We start from the raw sequence: 23,361 nt of genomic DNA, 5'->3' as shown, positions 1-23,361 counted from the left end.
AAATTTGCTTTTCTTTGTAAAATTAATTTTGACTTTGTGGGTCTTCATTAATCTTTTATACGTGTTGTCTGATGGCCAGGCATGCCTACACCATTTATCAACACTCAACTTCTTGTAGGGGCAGAACAAAAGAAAGACCCTTCCTTGTCTCTTTCCCTCTTTCATGATTGACTTTGTAACTGGGAATCTTTATGCATGTATCCATCCACCCATCCATCAACTATCAAGATGTCCAGCAGAATTTTGTGGCATGTGGTAAGCATATAGGGGGAAAAGAGAAAGAGTGAATTCAAGGAGCAGCCCATACACAAAAGAGCATCCTGGATTCCTGGCTCCATGTCCATCTTCTATGGACAGGGTATGATCACACAGATGGAGAAAAGCAAGTGGACTGTACCATATCAACCTAAGTCCTAGAGCTGTACCCACTGTCCAACATGGAAGCTGCTGAGCCCATGCAACGTGGCCAGTCCCAACTGAGATGTGCTGTAAGTGTAGAACACACACTGGATGCCAAAGATTTAGGACACAAAGGAATGTAAAACAGCTCATTAATTGATTAGTAATTATATGCTGAAATAATATGGGGATCTATTGGGTGAAATAAAATATATTAAAAAAGTTAATTTCATATGCTTTTTACTCTTTTTTACTGTAACTATTCAATTTTAAATTACGCATGTGACGTGCACCATCTTTCTACTGGATGGTGCTGCTCTAGATCTTCCTTTCATTTGGTAGAGGAGGCCACTCTAAGACCCTTTTACTCTGTGTAAGGAATACTGGCCTCCGCCTTAAGCTTTCTGATCCCCCAGGACAGGATGGAGCACTATTGATTTAGTAGACAGAGCCATAATAAACAGAATTTCGATGTGTCTTTTTAAAGTCGACAGCTGAGTATGGCAATAACATCACATTAAATGATTCTAACTAAAAAATTAATCTTTAGGGTGACATCTACCTTGGATCATGATTTCTAAAAAAAAAAAAAAAAAAAAGTTCCCAGCAGTCTGTGCCAGTGATGAGCAGCCCCCTGTGGACCTTAGCCCCCATAGCCATCCTCCACTGCTCTCTGGGTGTGGGAGGGGGGCTTCACCAGTCCTGCTGATGCTGATTCCACTACCACAACGAGTAAAACTCAAGACAGGAAAGGTTACATCTACTGCTTTCTTCATACTTTCCTCTTGAACCTGCCCCTTCTCTGCCCATACTATAATCCCCCCCCTTTTCTTTCTCCCTCTCCTGTGTCCTCGTTCTCTGGGTTTCCCCCCTTTCCTAATGTTTCCTGATAATGTTCTGATTCTTCCTCCTTCCTTTCCTTTCTCCATTTTAAAATCTTTGTAAATTTTCTGAATTGGAGATTGATTCACATCGTTCAAAAAATGAAAGGTTCGTGGTCACTCTCACTTTCTAAGACAGACCGCATTCTGCCTATGGAATGTGTTATCTCTCTAAATAAATCCATCTCTTACCTATCAAAAAAATAAAGTGACATAAAAAATAAAAGGTTTGGGAGGTTCTACATGGAGAGATGCCCCTCCCCCAGTCTCTTCCCTGGAGAAATCACTATTAGCAATTTCTTATGTATCCCTCTAGAGCTATGCTATACATATGCAAACAAATGTAAATATTATAAATATGTGTTCTCCTTTTTCTCACATGGTAGCACATTATACGCAATGTTCTGAACTTTGCTTTTTGCAATTCATGTTATAGCTTGAAGATCAGTCCCCATCAGTACCTGAAGCTTCATTTTTTTATGGCTGTCTAATATTGTAGTCTATTATGAACCATAAATTATTTCCCCATAAATTATATCACCAACTGATGAGCATTTGTCTCCAGTCTTCTCCATCATCAAAAAAGGTCACATCAAAGATCTTTACACATATATCATTTTGTATACATTTCAGGACACCTAAAGGTTAGATTCTCCCAAGCAGAACTGATGACACCTAAAGGTTAGATTCTCCCAAGCAGAACTGATGAGTCAAAGGGTGCATGCTTATAGATTTGAAAAATATCGCCGAAATGCCCTCCACAGAAGTGTACTAGTTCATGTTCCTACCAGTAATGTGTTAGACAGACTATGCCCCTATGTTTTTTACCAGCAGTGTTTAAAATACTACAAAATTTTTGCCATTTTGACAGTTAAGAAATAGTTTTTCAATGTAATTTTAATATGCATTTCTCTTATTATCATGGGGGTGAGCATATTTTCATGTTTTAAGAGTTATTTATATCTCCTTTTCTATGAGATGGCTTTCATGCCCTTTGTTTATTTTACTTTTGGATTTGTGACCTTTTCATCGATTGTATATAATACTCATTACATATTAGGCATCTCCAGCCCATAACATGCTGTTTCTCTGCATATTTCAAGTTTCTTGGTTATAATACCAATGTCTTCTCTGTGGAAGAAAAAATCTTTTTTAAACAGCAAATGGAGCCTCTTACTTTTCCAGAGCGCAAAGTCTCAAAATGGGCCATAGCACCAACTCACCTGGACTTTGGGGCCTCCTCCAGACACCCTGGAGATGTAGCTCATGATGTATTTGGCAGCCACTGTCTTTCCAGCACCACTTTCACCACTAAGGAAAGAAAGACAAAAATACCCACCTATGAAGTGGTTCATGACCAGCTCCCTTTCCTCTGAAAAGACCCCCTCAAAACAAAACCAAAAACAAAAGGAAACAGGCAGAAAGGAATTCAGTAAAAAATGCACAATACTGGTTGAGAAAGTTAAATCACAGCAGGATCAGGTTACCTCCATGACTTGTATGATCACTATTAACATGCTGTGTGGGCCAGGGTTCTGATAACCATCACTGTGTACCGGACAGACAATTCAGCATTCTAAATGCCCAATAATAGGAGGAAGCATGAACAGGAACATTACGGAACATCAGAAGGACAGACTAGACAGATTACAACTGACAGGAAGATTGTAAACATTGCGGGAGAAAAGCACACAAAGTAGTGTTATGTGAAATAGATCAGATTCAAAACAGGGTAAACAGGGTTAAAAAACTGTAAAGAAAAAAAAGCACATAAGAAAAATATTAGCAGAGGTTTTGGTAAAGGAAAAGATACCGTGGGAGACTTCTTTCAGTTCATTATTTTCCAAACTTTTAGTAATCACATATCTCTTCTGTAACTAAAAAAAAAAGGGGGGGTGGGGCTTCCCTGGTGGCGCAGTGGTTGAGGGTCCACCTGCCAATGCAGGGAACCGGTTCATGCCCCGGTCCGGGAAGATCCCACATGCAGCGGAGCGGCTGGGCCCGTGAGCCATGGCCGCTGAGCCTGCACGTCCGGAGCCTGTGCTCCGCGACGGGAGAGGCCACAACAGTGAGAGGCCCGCGTACCGCAAAAAAAAAACCACACAAAAAAAAAGAAAAAGAAAAAGTAGGCACTCTCAGGTTTCAAACCATGTGCCTTGAACTGATGCAAGCAACTTTATTTTAGAAGTTCTAAAATTAAATGATGAGGTAATATTAATCACATCCTGCATAACAAAGACTACTTCCGTTTGGTGGCCTTACTGCATGGGGAAAGCCTTTTGTTAATACCGTATAGTCAGATCTCCAAAATCTCCGTTTCTTCCCCCAAAATCCCCTTAAAGTGATGACGACCTCAATTCAAAACATGCTTAAGTCAGTCAGATTTCTCATCTCTCTCTTGGTAGCCTTGTATTTCCATGATAGAATTAGATGAAAGGAATCCATTATAATGTAAAATAATGGTGAAATTTAACATGAAAAATTCAGGCTGCTGTGAGTTCCTAAGACACTATTTTTGTTTGCTATCGGTGATCAAGAATTTTGGGGTACAGAGCAAATAGTCTGTGAACACCCAACCTAATGAACTGTTACCAATTGCTTAAGTACTCAAGAAAAGAGCAAACACTTGCTTAGGGTCCAACCAAGCCAGGTGGCTGCCATCCCCAAAAGGAAACTGAAATAAATTTGGAAATAATTTGCTATTTCAAAACAAAACAAAACGAGGATTAGAGTCACCACCATAGCAAAACTCAGAAAACTCTGTTGAATTTCTTTGAACTAATATGTTATATGCTTAATTAGAGAGATTATAGGGAAGAATGAGGGAACCATCCTCTGTGAGGACTTCTAAAGGTCTGACTCCATCTGTGCAACTCATTCAGCATCCTAGTACTCAGCTCCTGACTTCCAGGTCACATGAATACAGAAACCAAACTGGTATTTCATAAGGTATGAAAGGCGGAAAGTAGAAAGCCAATGAGCCTGGGATGACATGTCACACTGATTACAGAGCCATGCTTACTCACAGGCACAAGTAGGTATAATAAATATTTCAGCTCCATGAGGAAGTTATCTGTTCAAATGGTCCATGTAATCAGAAGATACATACCCTAGATCCAAGGTCAAAACATGCACTCTCACTCATTTGAAGCATAGGTTTGTTAACAATGAAACTCCATTTTATAATGTTGTAAATAACGTGAACATTCAAGAATACTGGAAAGTCCAAGAGTACAATGGTACAACCAGCCTATATAATATTACACAGACATTTAAAATAGTTAAAAAACTATGTGGCAATATAAAAACAATGCAATTAAGGCTAAGTGGCAACATAAGCAGAAGACACTGTACCTATAACTTGATTACAACTATGTAAAAATAATGTATGGACAAGAACAGAAATGGAACAAGGAAAAAGAAACAGTTCTGACTTGTTGGGGGGCTGATATCTGGACGATTCTTGTTTCTTTTGATGTGATTTCTCTTAAGGTTTAAAGTTTTGAGAGAGACAGTTACCCATATATTTCATATTTTTAAAAAATATGGGACTTCCCTGGTAGTCCAGTGGTTAAGACTCCGTGCTTCCACGGCAGGGGGCATGTGTTCGATCCCTGGTTGGGGAAGTTCCACATGCTGTGCAGTGTGGCCAAGGGGGAAAAAAAAAAGGAACAGAAAAAAAACAGAATTTTTTCCCAGCATTTCCAGAAAAAGTGGGATTGCACATCACAATGACAATCAACAGAATTAATTTCTTTAGATTATTACTATGTCATGAGTAAACAACTTTCGTATGTAGAATTCCTTAGAGAAAGCTGTGAGTGTGTAAAAGAGAAAAGGAAAAAAACCAATAAATCCTATTACAATTACTAAATGAAAGTATAGTAATGTCCCCACTGTGTCTTTGGTTAGTAGTGTCATCAGACATAAAATATTTTGTGTCTTTTGTTGAAAGAAAAAAAAGGAAGATTAATGGAAAGTAACTCATTTCATATATTAAAATAAGTATGCCAGGTACATTAATAGGACATCTACATTCTCAGTAACACTGATATTTTTCCGAATATTTAAAATAATTAGTTATGGCTGAACTTTGATCGGAATTTTCATTTCTTGGATTCAATTTACAGATGCTTAAAAAGAAATTTTATTGATCAGAGGCTGGTAATTTGCTCAGAATATGGTACAAGAATGGAGTGCTCCATAATTACTTGAAGCTTACAGTATATATAACCATAATTACATTGGCCCTTTCAGGGAAAAAACTGTTTCTTCCCCTGGACTAAAACCCATGTTAAAAGAATGTGAAGGTATCAGACAGATTATACAGCACACGTGAATTTATTTGCTTTGCATCTCACAGCAATTAGAGCAATTTGCTTTGTTTATGGTTAGAAGGCCTTTCTTAATTGCCTTCACTTGACTTCTAAAGTGGACCAAAAAATACTCTAGAAATGTATGTGCCTTAAAATTAGAAAAATGCCCCAGTGGTCCCGAAGTCCAGCAGCCTATCAGAATCCTCAAAGTACTTAAAAAATGCCCATGTCTGGGCCTGTCTTCAGACCTGCTGAATCCTGGTCTCCAAGGACAGGGCCTAGAAATAAGGATTTCTAACAAACTCCCTAGTTCTCATATAGCTGGCTGGGAACCAGCTAAACAAATGTAAAACGCAGTCAAGACAGATTTCATAGGAAACATCAATTCAAATAGGAAATAATGTAATATTTCTGACTGCATTCACTATACAAATGGAAACATATGCTAAAATTTCAAAGAAATGGAAAGAATGTTCGGGGCGGGGGCGGGTCGCTATTTACAATGATACATTAATAATTGGATTCAAAGACTATAACTGTTTTTCTTAGTCCGAAGGTTATTCCTCACTTAAAAATCAATAGTGTTTTCAATTCAGTTCAACTGATTCTAGCAAATGTAAAAATATCTTAGTCGTATTTGGGGGTGGGTATCCCAGAGAATAGGTAGGGTCGACCATTCCTCCTACCTCGCCCTTGCTAGTCTCAAAATTTTTATCTCTGCTGGTTCTTACCACACTAGCTGTTGTTCCCTTATAACTGTTCAAGTTAATGTAATTGAAATGCTGCTCTGCCTACTTTACATTTATTTGCACTTTAGAAAGGATAAAAATTTAAAACAAAAATTGTATGTGCATTTGCTTACCCAGCATGCACTAAGTGCCTCCTTGTGCCAAGGGCGAGGCTGGGATGAAATGTGTCTCCTGCCCTGGAGGGCAAGTGCACCAACACTGTGATAACACCTTGGAGATACGGGTACAGTTTTAGGGATTCCTGAGTTTGTATTAGGAAAAGATTCCTAAAGAAAAGCACAAGCTAAGTCAAGTCACACTACTTACATTTCAACGAGACAGATAAAGTTAGCCAGGTAGGGGAATGAGGGTGTGTGTGTGTGTGTATGTGTGTGTGCGTGTGTGTATGTGTGTGTGCGTGTGTATGTGCACACACGCAGGTAAGCATCAGAGGGCGGCATTCCTGCCCAGAATGAATGATTGATAGGACAATGAAGTTATGAAAATTCCCACTGGGTCCTACTCTCTTAGACCTGACTTTTTTCTTTTTTTATATAGGGACATATTAGTACTAAACTTGACTCTTATTTCAGAAGGTATAACCCAAGGGTAAAAAACACAGAGATAGCTTAAAAACTTATTTCTAATTTTACAGTTATAAAAGATAAACATATTGGTGACTGAAAAGAGTCCAGATGAGAAATAACATCAATTCCAAAGGAGATTTGAAAGCAAACTAAAATTTTGCACATGTATTCACTGTAGCATGTGTCTGCTGGGTGGGTAAGGCATGTCAAGGACTGCTCTAAGGGCTTCAATCATTTGATCTGGATAATAGCCCTGTGAGGTAGGGACTATTCTTATTCCCATTATTTAATGAAAGAGGCTAAGCAACTTGCTCACGGACACAGAGCTAGTGAGTGGCATCACTAGGAAAGGACTTGAGATAGTTTAAATCAGAAGTCTGAGCTATACTTCAGATGAAGGTCTATATTTAGATAGTCAATTAAAATCAACAAAGTGTCCTAAAGAACTCCATGAATAGCGCAGTTCATAGTATAATCAAACTTTTAGTTACTGAGTTTTTACTGTTACACACCCCTTGAAGCAAGGCTTCTGCCAAAACACTTATTATCTCACACACAGTCGGAGCTAACAAATAATAATAGCCTGCATCACTGTGCTCACAAGACAAGATGTGATCGGGAAGAAGAAACACATCAAAGAAGATTCTGGACAGACTTCTCCAAAGACTCAATTCACACACACCCTTCTTGGCAGCCCTACTGGATCTGGGAAAGAAATAAGTCTGAAGTGAAGCATCTCTGTTGCCCATCTGAAGGGTTCCAGGGCTGGAGAGAAAGGGGTGATCTGTCAGAGCTTGTGATGACATTGAAAAATAGAGCCTCAAGTACACGCAACCGCTGAAAGTATAAAATACAAAATCAAACAGACATGCCAACACGACTGAGTAAATGATAAAAATTCATTAACATAATGAGGAAAGTGAGAATAAGACAAAGAACTGTTATGTCTTCCAAATCAATTAGTATTGTCAGGCGGACAAAATTATCATCTACGGTCTGCCAAGAAAGTGGCCCCGGGGCAATGCGCACGTTGGCCCAGCCTGATGCAATAGGAAAAACCCAATGTTTAGTCTGAACACCAAGTTTCAGCCCCAACTCAGCTACTTATTAGCTCTGCAATTCCTTTTACTGTTACTACCAGGTATTTTACATCACTCCTTAACAGTTAAAAATAATTTTTATATGTATTTCCTTATTCAATAGTTTTCCTTTAAGGTATTAATCCCCATTTTGCAGAAGAAGTGACTGAGGCTTGCAGAAGTCACACACTTTCGACAGAACAGAATAACAAGTCTACCCCGTGACTCAACCCCAGAGATCTTTCCACTGTACCACATGACCATGGGCAGTAACAGGTTACTAACCAGACAACCTGACACCTGCTGGCTCAAAGCAGCAGAGAAAAGTGGAGAGAGTGTACTAGGGGAGCCAGGCGGCCCTGGCTTGATGCATGGCTTTGCCACATTTCAAATGTGAGACGTTTAACATGTTTCATTACCTCTCTGAGACTCAGTTCTCTGATCTGCAAAAAGGGGGGTTGTAATACCTAGCTTACTAGGTTGTAAATAACATAAGTAAAAGATGCTGAGATACAAAGCAAATACTTAAAAGGGGGTTATTATTATGATTATAGATAATATATTAATGAGCTAATGAGTCAGGTTTCCTGAATAACACTCTTTGACGAAGCCTGGTCAGGGAACTTGGGGTAGAAGGGCACATTTGAGTCCCCAGCTCTTCAAACCCACAGCCACAGGGCAGGCCTCATGCAGACCCCACAGTCAGGGGTGTGAGCTAATTGGGCCTCCCAAAGCCAGGCCAGTGGGACAGGGAGCCTCAAAGGATGCTGGTGCTGGGATAAACAAGAAATTGGGTGGACCAAAAGAAACAGAAAAGAGTTCCAATGCTAATAATAAAAGGCTCCTGAAATACATCAAAGACAGGAAGTCAGCTTGAGAATCCATGAGACACTTGACAGTGCTGAGTCACAGAGCAGAGATAAGACATAAGCCAAATATTAGAAGTGATCTGATTTTTAAAATTATTTAAATCTTTAATCTTTACTCCTGCAAGTCTTAGGGATTCCAAATCCAAAATATCTCTTGAAGAGGATAGTTCAGAAATCTTAGATCCAATAGTGACAACTATCTCCTTTTCCTCTATGAAAATTCTCATATTCAATCAGTCACCAAATCTTTTGATGTGCCTTCAAAAGATCTCTCACGTCTTTATTTCTTAAAAAATATTTATTTGGCACATATTCAGGATACAACCTACCAAGACATTGCAAATGCTGTATACATTAAGAACAGAACACCCTACTTTTCAGAAAAACAACTGCTTAAGATATTTCAAGCAGAAAAAATTAGAAACTGGATCAAATGTGATGCTCTCAAATCAACATCACGTTTTTTTAAATGTGCTAGGACAGCAAGAACTGATGCAGGCCAAAAGTGGAATTCACTTTTGATGGCAGCAATAAAACTGTCACATAAATGTTCTCTAAGACCCTGTAAGTCTTTACAGAGGTCAGCTGGCAAGGGCTGCAGAAATGCCTCTGGCCACAGTGCCAAGGTCTGGTCTGGTGATACATAGATGGTAGAGAATATGAGAAAAAATTGCCGTTTCTCCTTCCTCTCTTCCCACACCATGATTATTTTATTCAGTAAATTTGCATAGATGTCTCTGATAGGTCCAAAGTTACCACATATGCAATTCTAAAACACAAATCCAAATTCTGGATTCTGGAGCACAGAAAACTATTGAGTTAAGCAGATTTCGATTGCTCATTTACTGGGCTCATAGGTGGATACCTGTGTCTTCAGGTGCTCATCATTGTCAATGATACTAATGTGGCTACAGCTGTTGTGTTTTTCTCTTGGCACTGCCTGGAGTCCACATTCACTTCCTATTCCTTTAATTCCTTCAGAGGCTTATGGAATGTCACACATCAGTTTCCTCTTTGCCTTTCCAACTCAGGTCAGGCCCTCATAACCTCACTACATATCTGTATTTGCTCAAGATCCCATCACTTTTCTACCCATAGACTCGTCTTTGTGAACCAGCCTTTCATGGTATCGTGTCTCTGCTCAGAGACCTGCAAGACATCAGCAAGACCTGAAGGTTTATCTGCAGATCACCCAGCCTGGGAATGAGGATTTCAGGAGGATTAGTCTTGGTGCTCAACTAGAATAAATTGGGGGCTTGAAAAAAGATATTGGATGCCCTGGGCCCACCATAAATCAGTTGAAAGAGAATTTTGAGAAGGGTAGCCTAGATGTCTTTATAGGCACTGAGTGAACAGGGCAATTCAGGAATGGGAGATATTTATCCCTGGAAAGTTAAATTAGTGAACGCAAGGCACAGTGGATGAAATCAGCATCAACGGCAGCCACTCTCCCTGACCTGTCTGCCAGTGAGCTCTTGAGGAAGACTCGGGAAACATTAAGGCAAATGCTGGCTGTTTATTCCTGATAGAACTTAACCTACTGCATGGTAGGGGCTGACAGGACAAAGTGTAGGTTAATACAAAGGGGTTGCCCTACATGGAGTCAGGACAGGAAAAATCAACAGCAGACACGATGGGTTTTCCCCAAGTAAACAGACTACTGAGGAGCAGACTACTCTCTCCAGATAAAAGTGGGGGCCATGACATGACGACATTAGCCACTGTGATCATCCCTCTACAGGGAATCCAACCCTCTAATGGTAATCCAGCAACCCTCATGGACTGTGTTCCAGGGAAATAATCAACAGAGCAGTCCACCACAGGCAGAATTCTCCTTATAAAATCATGAACTGGGGTCTAATTCACACTCACTTGTGAGTCTGGTTGGCCAGTCAGTCAACCTGAGGCTGCTCAACTCCAGCTATTTTGACAAATCAAGTCTGTACATGTTTGCAAAACTCAGGACCAACAACTGATCAACAACAAAGGAGGCAAGAATATACAATGAAGAAAGGACAGCCTCTTTAATAAGTGGTGCTGGGAAAACTGGACAGCTACACGTAAAAGGATGAAACTAGAACACTCCCTAACACCACACACAAAAATAAACTCAAAATGGATTAAAGACCTGAGTGTAAGACCAGATACTATAAAACCCCTAGAGGAAAACATAGGCAGAACACTCTCTGACATAAATCACAGCAATATTTTTTGGATCCGTCTCCTAAAGCAAAGGAAAGAAAAGCAAAAATAAACAAATGGGATCTAATTAAGCTTAAGAGCTTTTGCATAGCAAAGGAAACTACTGACAAAATGAAAAGACAACCTACTGAATGGGAGAAAGTATTTGCAAATGAAATGACCAATAAGGGGTTAATATCCAACATATATAAACAGCTCATAGAATTCAACATCAAAGAAATAAACAACCTGATAAAAAATGGGCAGAAGAACTGAACAAACATTTTTCCAAAGAGGAAATGCAGATGGCCAACAGGCACATGAAAAGATGCTCAACATTACTAATTATCAGGGAAATGCAAATCAAAACCACAATGAGATATCACCTCACCCATGTCAGAATGGCCATCATCGAAAAGAACACAACTAACAAGGGGCTTCCCTGGTGGCGCAGTGGTTGAAAGTCTGCCTGCTGATGCAGGGGACACGGGTTCGTGCCCCGGTCCGGGAAGGTCCCACATGCCATGGAGCGGCTGGGCCCGTGAGCCATGGCCGCTGGGCCTGCGCGTCTGGAGCCTGTGCTCCGCAACGGGAGAGGCCACAACAGTGAGAGGCCCGCGTACCACAAAAAGGAAAAAAAAAAAAAAGAACACAACTAACAAGTGTTGGCGAGGATGTGGAGAAAAGGGAACCCTCATACACTGCTGGTGGGAATATAGATTGGTGCAACCACTGTGGAAAAAAGTATGGAGGTTTTTCAAAAAAACTAAAAATAGAACTACTCTAATAGAATGACCCAGCAATTCCACTCTTGGGTATATATCTGAAAAAAACAAAAACACCAATTGGAAAAGACACATGTACTCCAATGTTCATTGCAGCATTACTTTCAACTGCCAAGACATGGAAGCAACCTAAGTGTCTATCAACAGATGAATGGATAAAGAAGATGTAGTATATATACACAATGCAATATTCTTCAGCCACAAAAAAGAAAGAAATTTTGCCTTTGCAGCAGCATGGATGGACTTGGAGGGCATTATGCTAAGTGATACAAGTCAGACAGAGAAAGACAAATACTGTATGACATCACTTATATGTGGCATCTAATAAATACAACAAACTAGTGAATGTAACAGAAACAGACTCACAGAGAGAACAAACTAGTGGTTATCAGTGGGAGGTGGGGAGGGGCAAGATAGTGGTGGGAGATTAAGGAGTACAAACTAATATGTATAAAGTAAGCTACAAGGATATATGGCACAACACAGGGAATATAGCCAATATTTTATAGTAACTATAAAGGGAGTATAAACTTTAAAAATTGTGAATCACTATATATTATACACCTGTGCATATTACCGTACATCAGCTATACTTCAATTAAAAAACAAACTCAGGGGCCTCCCTGGTGGCGCAGTGGTTGAGAGTCCGCCTGCCGATGCAGGGTATACGGGTTCGTGCCCCGGTCTGGGAGGATCCCATATGCCGCGGAGCGGCTGGGCCCGTGAGCCATGGCCGCTGGGCCTGCGCGTCCGGAGCCTGTGCTCCGCAACGGGAGAGGCCATGGCAGTGAGAGGCCCGCATACCGAAAAAAAAAAGAAAAAAAACAAACTCAGGGCCAAGGCTTGGATGGAGGTCTGCACTTGAGAAAGCAGCTTGTCTTCTTCCTTGATTTCTTTCTTTTTAAATTCAATTTGTTACACTGATTTCTATCCAGAAATAATCAGCTGCCAGTCCATCCTGTCACTGTATCCACCTCTTCAGAAAACATAAGATTGGGATGGAACTGATAAGATTGCTTCTATGTGCTGCATTATCCCATCTAAGCGTACACATTTCGTGGTCATCACTTTGTAATGTACAGCTACATCGAATCACTATGTTGTGCATCTAGATCTAACATAGTGCTGTAGGTCAATCATACATCAATTTTAAAAATCATAAATTTTTTTTATATTAATATAATTTTCTTTTAAAAAACTTCTTTAAATGTATTTGACCTTCATTTCAGTTTCTTCTATAGCATGATTTAAAATGCATAAAATATGTATTGTCATGGAAATCCCAAATATATTTCTCTCTAAAGCCAGATGCTTTAAACAAAAAATATTTATATACATATATTATTAATAAAATGTTTAACAAATCAGATACAAAAATTTAATAATTTATTTTAAAATTAAAAATAGATAAATAAAAAATAAAGCATATGCACTTCATCATGTAGATAAGGTCATATACCAGGGAAATCAGAAGGTGAAAGTCTAAAAGAACACCAGAGAGATTAGATCATCATTAATTTTTAATTTCCTAATTAAAGGATACTAAAAATTCCTAGTCTCTCCAGCTACGGCAGAAGCCCTTTGAACAAGGAGCAGACTTTTCCTCCAGCCCCCAGGAAAATTGGTTTTGCTTGTTTTCTGTTCACAAGTGCATTCAGGTAGGCAGCATTGGACTCAGCCCTAGCTGAATGAGCACCCAGCTCTCCCATGTCAGTAGCTGCAAACTTGGGCTTCTCTACCCAGAACAGCATTTCCCTCCCTTCCCTTCCCTCAAGCATTATTTGGAAGAGTTCCAAAACCCCCAAACCAGGAGAGACCTCAGAGGTCATCTGGTCAATCAGTTCACTCATAAGTGAAGACATCAAGGCCCAGATGAGTGTTAGGTTTGCTGCCCAGGATCACAGAGCTGGTGAGAGTGAACCACAGCACAGCAGAGGTAGCAAATCTACTTTCTCAAAGTAGATGAAGCACAGCTCTTCGGTAGTAAAGAAATTTGTCTGGGGTCTTTGGGAATTGGCCAGTGATTTATGATTAAGCGCTTTGGAAAGCCGTGTCTAAGTTCTGACCCATGGAGAAAATGGAGGCTACAGATATTGGCCCAAATCTTCAGGAGGGCTGGAGACTACCGGTCAGTCATGCAGGCAGTGTGTGATTGAGCCCAAATAAAACCTCTGGACAGCAAAGGCTTGGGTGAACTTCCTAGTTGGCAATACTGTCAACTCCCACACCACGATTGGAAGGAGGAAACACCATCCATGACTCCACGGGGAGAGGATGCGTAGAAGCATCACATGTGGACCTCTCCCAGACCTTGCCCTTGTGTCTCTACTGTTTTCTGGTTCTGCTTTGTATCCTTTTGCTCTAATAAAACGGTAACCATAGGGCACAGTGCTTTCAGGAGGTTTGTGAGTCATTCCAGAAAATTACTGAAATTGAGGGGTTGGTGGGAACCCTGGACCTTGCAGCTGGTGTCTGTGGAGGACTGTGCCTTTCACGTGTGAAGTTTGGCTTGACGTGAGGTGGTTAGTGTCAGAAGTCAAAGCAGCTCCCTGTTCCACCATCTCCTATATTAAACCACAGACACTGCAATAGAAATCCCTGGAGCAGGGCCTTCAAGTCTTTGCCACCTGAACACTGGAAAGAAGGATCCTAGAAGTGGGCATGTGTCCTGCTTCAGGGCAAGTGTACTCTGCAGGACAGACTGAGGGGATCCAAGAGAGGGAAAGAGGTGGGCTACGAAAAACAAGAAGTAGCTCCAAACTGGAGAAGCTCATGCAACAAGACCATTCCCTTCCTTCTCATCTCACTAGGGGCCCAGGAGGAAAGAAAAAGGGCAAGGGAATATGTTAGAAAACTCATCCTATCCTCTCTCATTTAATTCAAGTCAAGAAAACACCTCCCACCTCTCTATTGGCCAGTGACCTCCACTTGGGGTCAAACAGAAGCATTTCCAATTCAGCAACCAAACTCATCAACACCCAATGTTCCTTCCAAAGGGTTTCACCTGTAGCTAATTAAATATTTAGATCTAACTTCCAATTTACAGAAAATTGAAGGAATTAGAGTAATGAGACCATGAGGAAGCAACTGGACCAATCTAAAAGGTGTCTATAGGAAAAGTGGGTTGGTCTCTTGACCAAGTCAACAGAAAAAAAAAAAAAAAATGGGAAAGGGGAACTGTGGTAGGATTAAAAAAATGACTCATAACCAAATGCAGCCAGTGTTCCTTGATTTACATAAACTGGCAAGAAAGGACAAGTTTGCCACAATCACAGAAATTTACATAGAGACTGCTTATCTTTAGATGACATTAAGTTAGTATTAATTATTTAGTTATGATAATGGTATTGGGGCTAAGTTAGAAAACGTTATTTTCTAGATGTGCATAGAGAAACATTTAGAGGTAAGATGTCATGAAGTCTATGTCTTGAAGCTTCAATGTTTTTGTTTTATAGTTTTGACTTTGGAGCCCTGTAATGATTTATACAATTATATAACAAAATTAAAATTAAAAAAATTTAAACTCCTAAAATCCAACATGAAATAAATGAATCTAACTGTAGTTCAAGTTGGCATGTTAATAACACAGAAAAGAATTATTTTAAGGGACTTTTAAAACCCAATATGTTGACTGTACATCTTAAGAAAGAACAAAAAAGAACAGAAAGAACAAAAAAATTTTAAGTAAATTCAGTATTGCTACGAATAATGTTGGTATTGTTATCTTCAAGCATTAACAGAATTACTTTATTTGCTTTATCCCATTATTTACTATGAAATATATATTATTTATTTATAAATATACATTTATATATACTTATTTATTTATAGTTTTATGCACCTACACATTATAGAGCAAGTAACTGTAATAATGTCATCAGGAATCAAGGTTTTCAATGTAAGAAAAATGGGGATACAAATATAAAAACCAAAGAAGTAAAAATCCTATAATCTTAAAAATGAACTGGGGGATTTCCCTGGCAGTCCAGTGGTTAAGACTCTGCAATTCCACTGCAGGGGGCACAGGTTCGATCCCTGGTCTGGGAACCAAGATACCGCATGCTGTGTGGTGAAAAAATTAAAAAAAAAACAAAAAACTGGACATTATCAATATGAACTCATGTTTCATTTTTTTCTTAAAAAGTTAATATTCCTTGCCTTTGTCCTCTGAAAAGAATAAGAAGCACTGTTAACAGACTGTAGTGAGCACTCTTAGTGACTAGATTGATGGTCTCTAAATACTATTTCCCATTAAAATGAACCAGGGCTTTTTGATGAAATGGATGATTCCAAGGCTTGGCAGAAAAGGTACAAGATGAGCCTGGAACATCTTTTTTTTTTTTTTTTAATCATCTTTATTGGAGTATAATTGCTTTACAGTGGTGTGTTAGTTTCTGCTATGTAACAAACTGAGTCAGCTATACATATACATGTATATGTACAGTGAGTCAGCTCTATGTATACATATATACCCCCTCGACTCTTGTGTCTCCCTACCACCGACCCTATCCCACCCCTCTAGATGGCCACTTAGCACCGATCTGATCGTGCTGTGCTATGCGGCTGCTTCCCACTAGCTATCTATTTTACATTTGGTAGTGTATATATGTCCATGCCAATCTCTCACTTCGTCCCAGCCACTCTCTCACTTCGTCCCAGCTTACCTTTCCCCCTCCCCGTGTCCTTAAGTCCATTCTCTACGTGTGCCTTTATTCCTCTCCTGCCCCTAGGATCTTCAGAACCATTTTATTTTATTTTTTTAGATTCCATATATATGTGTTAACATACAGTATTTGTTTTTCCCTTTCTGACTTACTTCACTCTGTATGACAGTCTCTAGGTCCATCCACCTCACTACAAATAACTCAATTTCGTTTCTTTTGATGGCTGAGTAATATTCCATTGTATACATGTGCCACATCTTCTTTATCCATTCATCTGTTGATGGACACTTAAGTTGCTTCCATGTCCTGGCTATTGTAAACAGAGCTGCAATGAACATTGTGGTACATGATTCTTTTTGAATTATGGTTTTCTCAGGGTATATGCCCAGGAGTGGGATTGCTGGGTCATGTGGTAGTTCTACTTTTAGCTTTTTAAGGAACTTCCATACTGTTCTCCATAGTGGCTGTATAAATTACATTCCCCGCAACAGTGCAGGAGGGTACCCTTTTCTCCACACCCTCTCCAGCATTTATTGTTTGTAGATTTTTTGATGATGGCCATTCTGACTGCTGTGAGGTGATACTTCATTGTAGTTCTGATCTGCATTTCTCTAATGGTTAGTGATGTTGAGCATCCTTTCATGTGTTTGTCAATCTGTATATCTTCTTTGGAGAAATGTCTGTTTAGGTCTTCTGCCCATTTTTGGACTGGGTTGTTTTTTTCATACTGAGCTGCACGAGCTGCTTGCATATTTTGGAGGTTAATCCTTTGTCAGTTGCTTTGTTTGCAAATATTTTCCCCAATTCTGAGAGTTGTCTTTTCATCTTGCTTATGGTTTCTTTTGCTGTGTAAAGCTTTTAAGTTTCACTAGGTCCCATTTATTTATTTTTGGTTTTATTTCCATTTCAATAGGACTTGGGTCAAAAAGGATCTTGTTTTGATTTATGTTAGACTGTTCTGCCTATGTTTTCCTCTAAGAGATTTATAGTGTCTGGCCTTACATTTAGGTCTTTAATCCATTTTGAGTTTATTTTTGAGTATGGTGTTAGGGAGTGTTCTAATTTCATTATTTTACATGTAGCTGCCCAGTTTTCCTAGCACCACTTAATTGAAGAGCCTGTCTTTCCTCCACTGTATATTCTTGCCTACCTTATTAAAGATAAGGTGACCATATGTGTGTAGATTTATCTCTGGGCTTTCTATCCTGTTCCATTGATCTATATTTCTGTTTTTGTGCCAATACCATACTGTCTTGATTACTGTAGCTTTGTAGTATACTCTGAACTCAGGGAGCCTGATTCCTTCAGCTCTGTTTTTTTTTTTTTTTTTCTCAACATTGCTTTGACTATTTGGGATCTTTTTTTTTTTTTTTTTTTTTTTTTTTTGCTGTACGCGGGCCTCTCACTGCTGTGGCCTCTCCCGTTGCGGAGCACAGGCTCCGGACACACAGGCCCCGCGGCCATGGCTCGCGGGCCCAGCCGCTCCGCGGCATGTGGGATCCTCCGGGATCGGGGCACGAACCCGTGTCCCCTGCATCGGCAGGCGGACTCTCAACCACTGCGCCACCAGGGAGGCCCCGACTATTTGGGATCTTTTGTGTTTCCATACAGATTGTGAAATTTTTTGTTCTAGTTCTGTGAAAAATACCATTGGTGGTTTAATAGGGATTGTATTGAATCTGTAGACTGCTTTAGGTAGTACAGTCATTTTCACAATGTTGAGCCTTCCAATCCAAGAACATGGTATATCTCTCCATCTGTCTGTATCGTCTTTAATTTCTTTCATCAGTGTCTTATAGTTTTCTGCATGCAGGTCTTTTGTCTCCTTAGTTAAGTTTATTCCTAAGTATTTTATTCTTTTTGTTGCAATGGTAAATGGGAGTGTTTCCTTAATTTCTCTTTCAGATTTTTCATCATTAGTGTATAGGAATGCAAGAGATTTCTGTGCATTAATTTTCTATCCTGCTACTTTACCAAATTCACTGATTAGTTCTAGTAGTTTTCTGGTAGCATCTTTAGGATTCTCTATGTATAGTATCATGTCATCTGCAGTGACACTTTTACTTCTTCTTTTCCGATTTGGATTCCTTTGATTTCTTTTTCTTCTCTGATTGCTGTAGCTAAAACTTCCAAAACTATGTTGATTAATAGTGGTGAGAGTGGGCAACCTTGTCTTGCCCCTGATCTTTGTGGAAATGGTTTCCGTTTTTCACCATTGAGAATGATGTTGGCTGTGAATTTGTCATATACGTCCTTTATTATGTTGAGGTAAGTCTGCTCTATGCCTACTTTCTGGAGGGATTTTATCATAAATCGGTGTTGAATTTTGTCGAAAGCTTTCTCTGCATCTATTGAGATCATATGGTTTTTATCCTTCAATTTCTTAATATGGTATGTGATCATTGATTGATTTGCATATATTGAAGAATCCTTGCATTCCTGGGATAAACCCCACTTGATCATGTTGTGTGATCCTTTTAATGTGCTGTTGGATTCTGTTTGCCAGTATTTTGTTGAGGATTTTGCATCTATGTTTATCAGTGATACTGCATCTATGTTTATCAATGACCTGTAGTTTTCTTTTTGGGGGACATCTTTGTCTGGTTTTGGTATCAGGGTGATGGTGGCCTTGGAGGATGAGTTTGGGAGTGTTCCTCCCTCTGCTATATTTTGGAAGAGTTTGAGAAGGGTAGGTGTTAGCGCTTCTCTAAATGTTAGAATTCGCCTGTGAAACCATCTGGTCCTGGGCTTTTGTTTGTTGTAAGATTTTTAATCACAGTTTTAATTTCATTACTTGTGATTGGTCTGTTTATAGTTGCTATTTCTTCCTGGTTCAGTCTTGGAAGGTTGTGTTTTTCTAGGAACTTATCCATTTCTTCCAGGTTGTCCATTTTATTGGCATATAGTTGCTTGTAAGTAATCACTCATGATCCTTTGTATTTCTGCAGTGTCAGTTGTTACTTCTCCTTTTTCATTTCTAATTCTATTGAGTCTTTTCCCTTTTTTTCTTGATGAGTCTGGCTAATGGTTTATCAATTTTGTTTATCTTCTCAAAGAACCAGCTTTTAGTTTTATTGATCTTTGCTATGGTTTCCTTCATTTCTTTTCCATTTATTTCTGATCTGATCTTTATGATTTCTTTCCTTCTGCTAACTTTGGGGGGTTTTTTGTTCTTATTTCTCTAATTACTTTAGGTGTAAGGTCAGGTTGTTTATTTGAGATGTTTCTTGTTTCTTGAGGTAGGACTGTATTGCTATAAACTTCCCTCTTAGAACTGCTTTTGCTGAATCCCATAGGTTTTGGGTTGTCATGTTTTCATTGTCATTTGTTTCTAGGTATTTTTTGATTTCCTCAGTGATCTCTTGGTTATTTAGTAGTGTACTGTTTAGCTTCCATGTGTTTGTATTATTTACAGTTTTTTCCCCGTAATTGATATCTAGTCGCATAGCGTTGTAGTAGGAAAAGATACTTGATATAATTTCAATTTTCTTAAATTTACCAAGGCTTGATATGTGACCCAAGATATGATCTATCCTTGAGAATATTCCATGAGCATGTGAGATGAAAGTGTATTCTGTTGTTTTTGGATGGAATGACCTACAAATATCAATGAAGTCCCTCTTGTTTAATGTCATTTAAAGCTTGTGTTTTCTTATTTATTTTCATTTTGGATGATCTGTCCATTGGTGAAAGTGGGGTGTTAAAGTCCCCTACTATGATTGTGTTACTGTTGATTTCCCCTTTTATGGCTGTTAGCATTTGCCTTATGTACTGAGGTGCTCTTATGTTGGGTGCATAAATATTTACAATTGTTATATCTTCTTCTTAGACTGATCCCTTGATCATTATGTAGTGTCCTTCCTTGTCTCTTGTAATAGTCTTTATTTTAAAGTCTATTTTGATGATATGAAAATTGCTACTCCAGCTTTCCTTTGACTTCCATTTGCATGGAATATCTTTTTCCATCCCCTCACTTTCAGTCTGTATGTTTCCCTAGGTCTGAAGTGGGTCTCTTGTAGACAGCATATATACGGGACTTGTGTTTGTATCCATTCAACCAGTCTAGGTCTTTTGGTTGGAGCATTTAATACATTTACATTTAAGATAGTTATCGAGGGGCTTCCCTGGTGGCGCAGTAGTTGAGAGTCCGCCTGCCGATGCAGGGGACGTGGGTTCGTGCCCCAGTCCGGGAAGATCCCACATGCCGCGGAGCGGCTGGGCCCGTGAGCCATGGCCGCTGGGCCTGTGCGTCCGGAGCCTGTGCTCCGCAACGGGAGAGGCCACAACGGTGAAAGGTCCGCGTACCGCAAAAAAAAAAAAAAAAAAAAAAAAAAAAAAAAAAAAGATAGTTATCGATATGTATGTTCCTATTACCATTTTCTTAATTGTTTTGGGTTTGTTATTGTAGGTCTTTTCCTTCTCTTGTGTTTCCTGCCTAGAGAAGTTCCTTTAGCATTTGTTGTAAAGCTGGTTTGGTGGTGCTGAACTCTCTCAGCTTTTGCTTGTCTGTAAAGGGTTTAATTTCTCCATCGAATCTGAATGAGATCCTTGCTGGGTAGAGTAATCTTGGTTGTAGCTTTTTCCCTTTCATAATTTTAAATATATCCTGTCACTCCCTCTGGCTTGCAGAGTTTCTGCTGAGAAATCAGCTGTTAACCATATGGGGATTCCCTTGTATGTTATTTGTTGCTTCTCCCTTGCTACTTTTAATATTTTTCTTGGTACTTAATTTTTGATAGTTTGATTATTATGTGTCTTGGCTTGTTTCTCCTTCGATTTATCCTGTATGGGACTCTCTGCACTTCCTGGACTTGACTATTTCCTTTCCCATATTAGGGAAGTTTTCAACTATAATCTCTTCAAATATTTTCTCAATCCCTTTCTTTTTCTCGTCTTCTTCTGGGACCCCTATAATTAGAATGTTGGTGCGTTTAATGTTGTCCCAGAGGTCTCTGAGACTGTCCTCAATTCTTTTCATTCTTTTTTCTTTATTCTGCTCTGTGGTAGTTATTTCCACTATTTTATCTTCCAGGTCACTTATCTGTTCTTCTGCCTCAGTTATTCTGCTATTGTTTCCTTCTAGAGAATTTTTAGTTTCATTTATTGTGTTGTTCATCATTGTTTGTTTGCTCTTTAGTTCTTCTAGGTCCTTCTTAAATGTTTCTTGTGTTTTGTCCATTCTATTTCCGAGATTTTGGATCATTGTTACTATCATTACTCTGAATTCTTTTTCAGGTACACTCCTATTTCCTCTTCATTTGTTTGGTCTGGTGGGTTTTTGCCTTGCTCCTTCATCTGCTGTGTTTCTCTGTCTTCTCATTTTGCTTAACTTACTGTGTTTGGGGTCTTCTTTTCACAGGCTGCAGGTTCATAGTTCCCGTTGTTTTTGGTGTCTTCTCCCAGTGGGTAAGGTTGGTTTAGTGGGTTGTGTAGGCTTCCTGGTGGACGGGACTGGTGCCTGTGTTCTGGTAGATGAGGCTGGATCGTGTCTTTCTGGTGGGCAGGACCACATCCGGTGGTGTATTTTGGGGTGTCTGTGAAGTTATTATGATTTTAGGCAGCCTCTCTGCTAATGGGTGTGGTTGTGTTCCTGTCTTGCTAGTTGTTTGGCATGTGGTGTCCAGCACTGGAGCTTGCTGGTTGTTGAGTGGAGCTGGATCTTAGCATTGAGACAGAGATCTCTGGGAGAGCTCTCGCCGACTGATATTACGAGGGGCCAGGAGGCCTCTGGAGGACTGATGTCCTGAACTCGGCTCTCCCACCTCAGAGGCTCAGGCCTGACACCCGGCTGGAGCACCAAGACCCTGTTAGCCACACGGCTTTTGGGAAGTCTGAGGTCTTCTGCCGGCGTTCAGTAGGTGTTCTGTAGGAGTTGTTCCACATGTAGATGTATTTTTGATGTATCTGTGGGGAGGAAGGTGATCTCCACGTCTTATTCCTCTGCCATCTTGAAGGTCCTCCTGTTGCTCTACTTTTTATACTGTACTATTTACCTTTTATTTATTTTGTTTTTTGATTTTTTTTTTTTTTTTTTTTTTTTTTGCGGTATGCGGGCCTCTCACTGTTGTGGCCTCTCCCGTTGCGGAGCACAGGCTCCGGATGCGCAGGCTCAGCGGCCATGGCTCACGGGCCCAGCCGCTCCGTGGCATGTGGGATCCTCCCGGACCGGGGCACAAACCCGTATCCCCTGCATTGGCGGGCAGACTCTCAACCACTGCGCCACCAGGGAGGCCCTTGTTTTTTGATTTTTGAACAAATTTTGAACCTGATATTTTTAGATAATTTAAAATCCATTAACATATCTGCATTGCCCATTCCTATCACAATCACATACAGGTACCAGCTGTACCTATAAATGGAGTTATGTGGTTTTTAGCCTGATTTCCTTATTCCTACTTTATAGGAACATATTTCTTTATAAATCTTGTATATTCCATATATAAGATATGAAAGGGTTTAATAAGGCTTCTTTGTAGATTTATTTAATCAATTCCTTATCTAAAGCTTCATTTATTTACTTTTGTTTGGGCACATTTCCCAACTGCAAACCTCCTTTGAACAACACACTTCATCAATGCCCTGAGACAGCTTTAGCAGGTCCAGTCTCAGTCCTGTAGACATTTCTGAATCCCAGGGTCAAAGTCACTTGCAGTGTTCAGGTAGGGATCCTTGTCATGGCAGCCAGGAAAAGGACCTGACCTTTGACCCGGCCTCCATTCAGGCTCTCTTACTCCCTCCTGGCTGCCCTGCCCCATTCCTCGGCTCGAGCCTGCAACATCTTAAATAAGGAAACTATCAAAGACTACTGGAGTCATGTCAAAGGGAGAAAGAAGCCAATACAAAGGGCTCTCACGGGCCAAAGGTAGGACTAT

General features: G+C 39.8%; 1 protein-coding gene across 2 annotated transcripts in view; it reads right to left on the bottom strand.

Moving 5' to 3' along the window:
- Positions 1-23,361, bottom strand: part of MYO1E (myosin IE) — a 208,231-nt gene that overhangs the window by 81,546 nt on the left and 103,324 nt on the right. For both annotated transcript variants that reach the window (XM_060097270.1, XM_060097269.1), the window contains exon 5: positions 2,504-2,591. In XM_060097270.1, the coding sequence (XP_059953253.1) occupies positions 2,504-2,591 (88 nt within the window). The remainder of the gene's footprint in view (positions 1-2,503; positions 2,592-23,361) is intronic.

The sequence above is a fragment of the Mesoplodon densirostris genome, chromosome 4, assembly GCF_025265405.1.
Source record: "Mesoplodon densirostris isolate mMesDen1 chromosome 4, mMesDen1 primary haplotype, whole genome shotgun sequence".
NCBI classification, from domain to species: Eukaryota; Metazoa; Chordata; class Mammalia; order Artiodactyla; family Ziphiidae; genus Mesoplodon; species Mesoplodon densirostris.
This window is presented reverse-complemented; position numbering and strand designations above follow the sequence as displayed.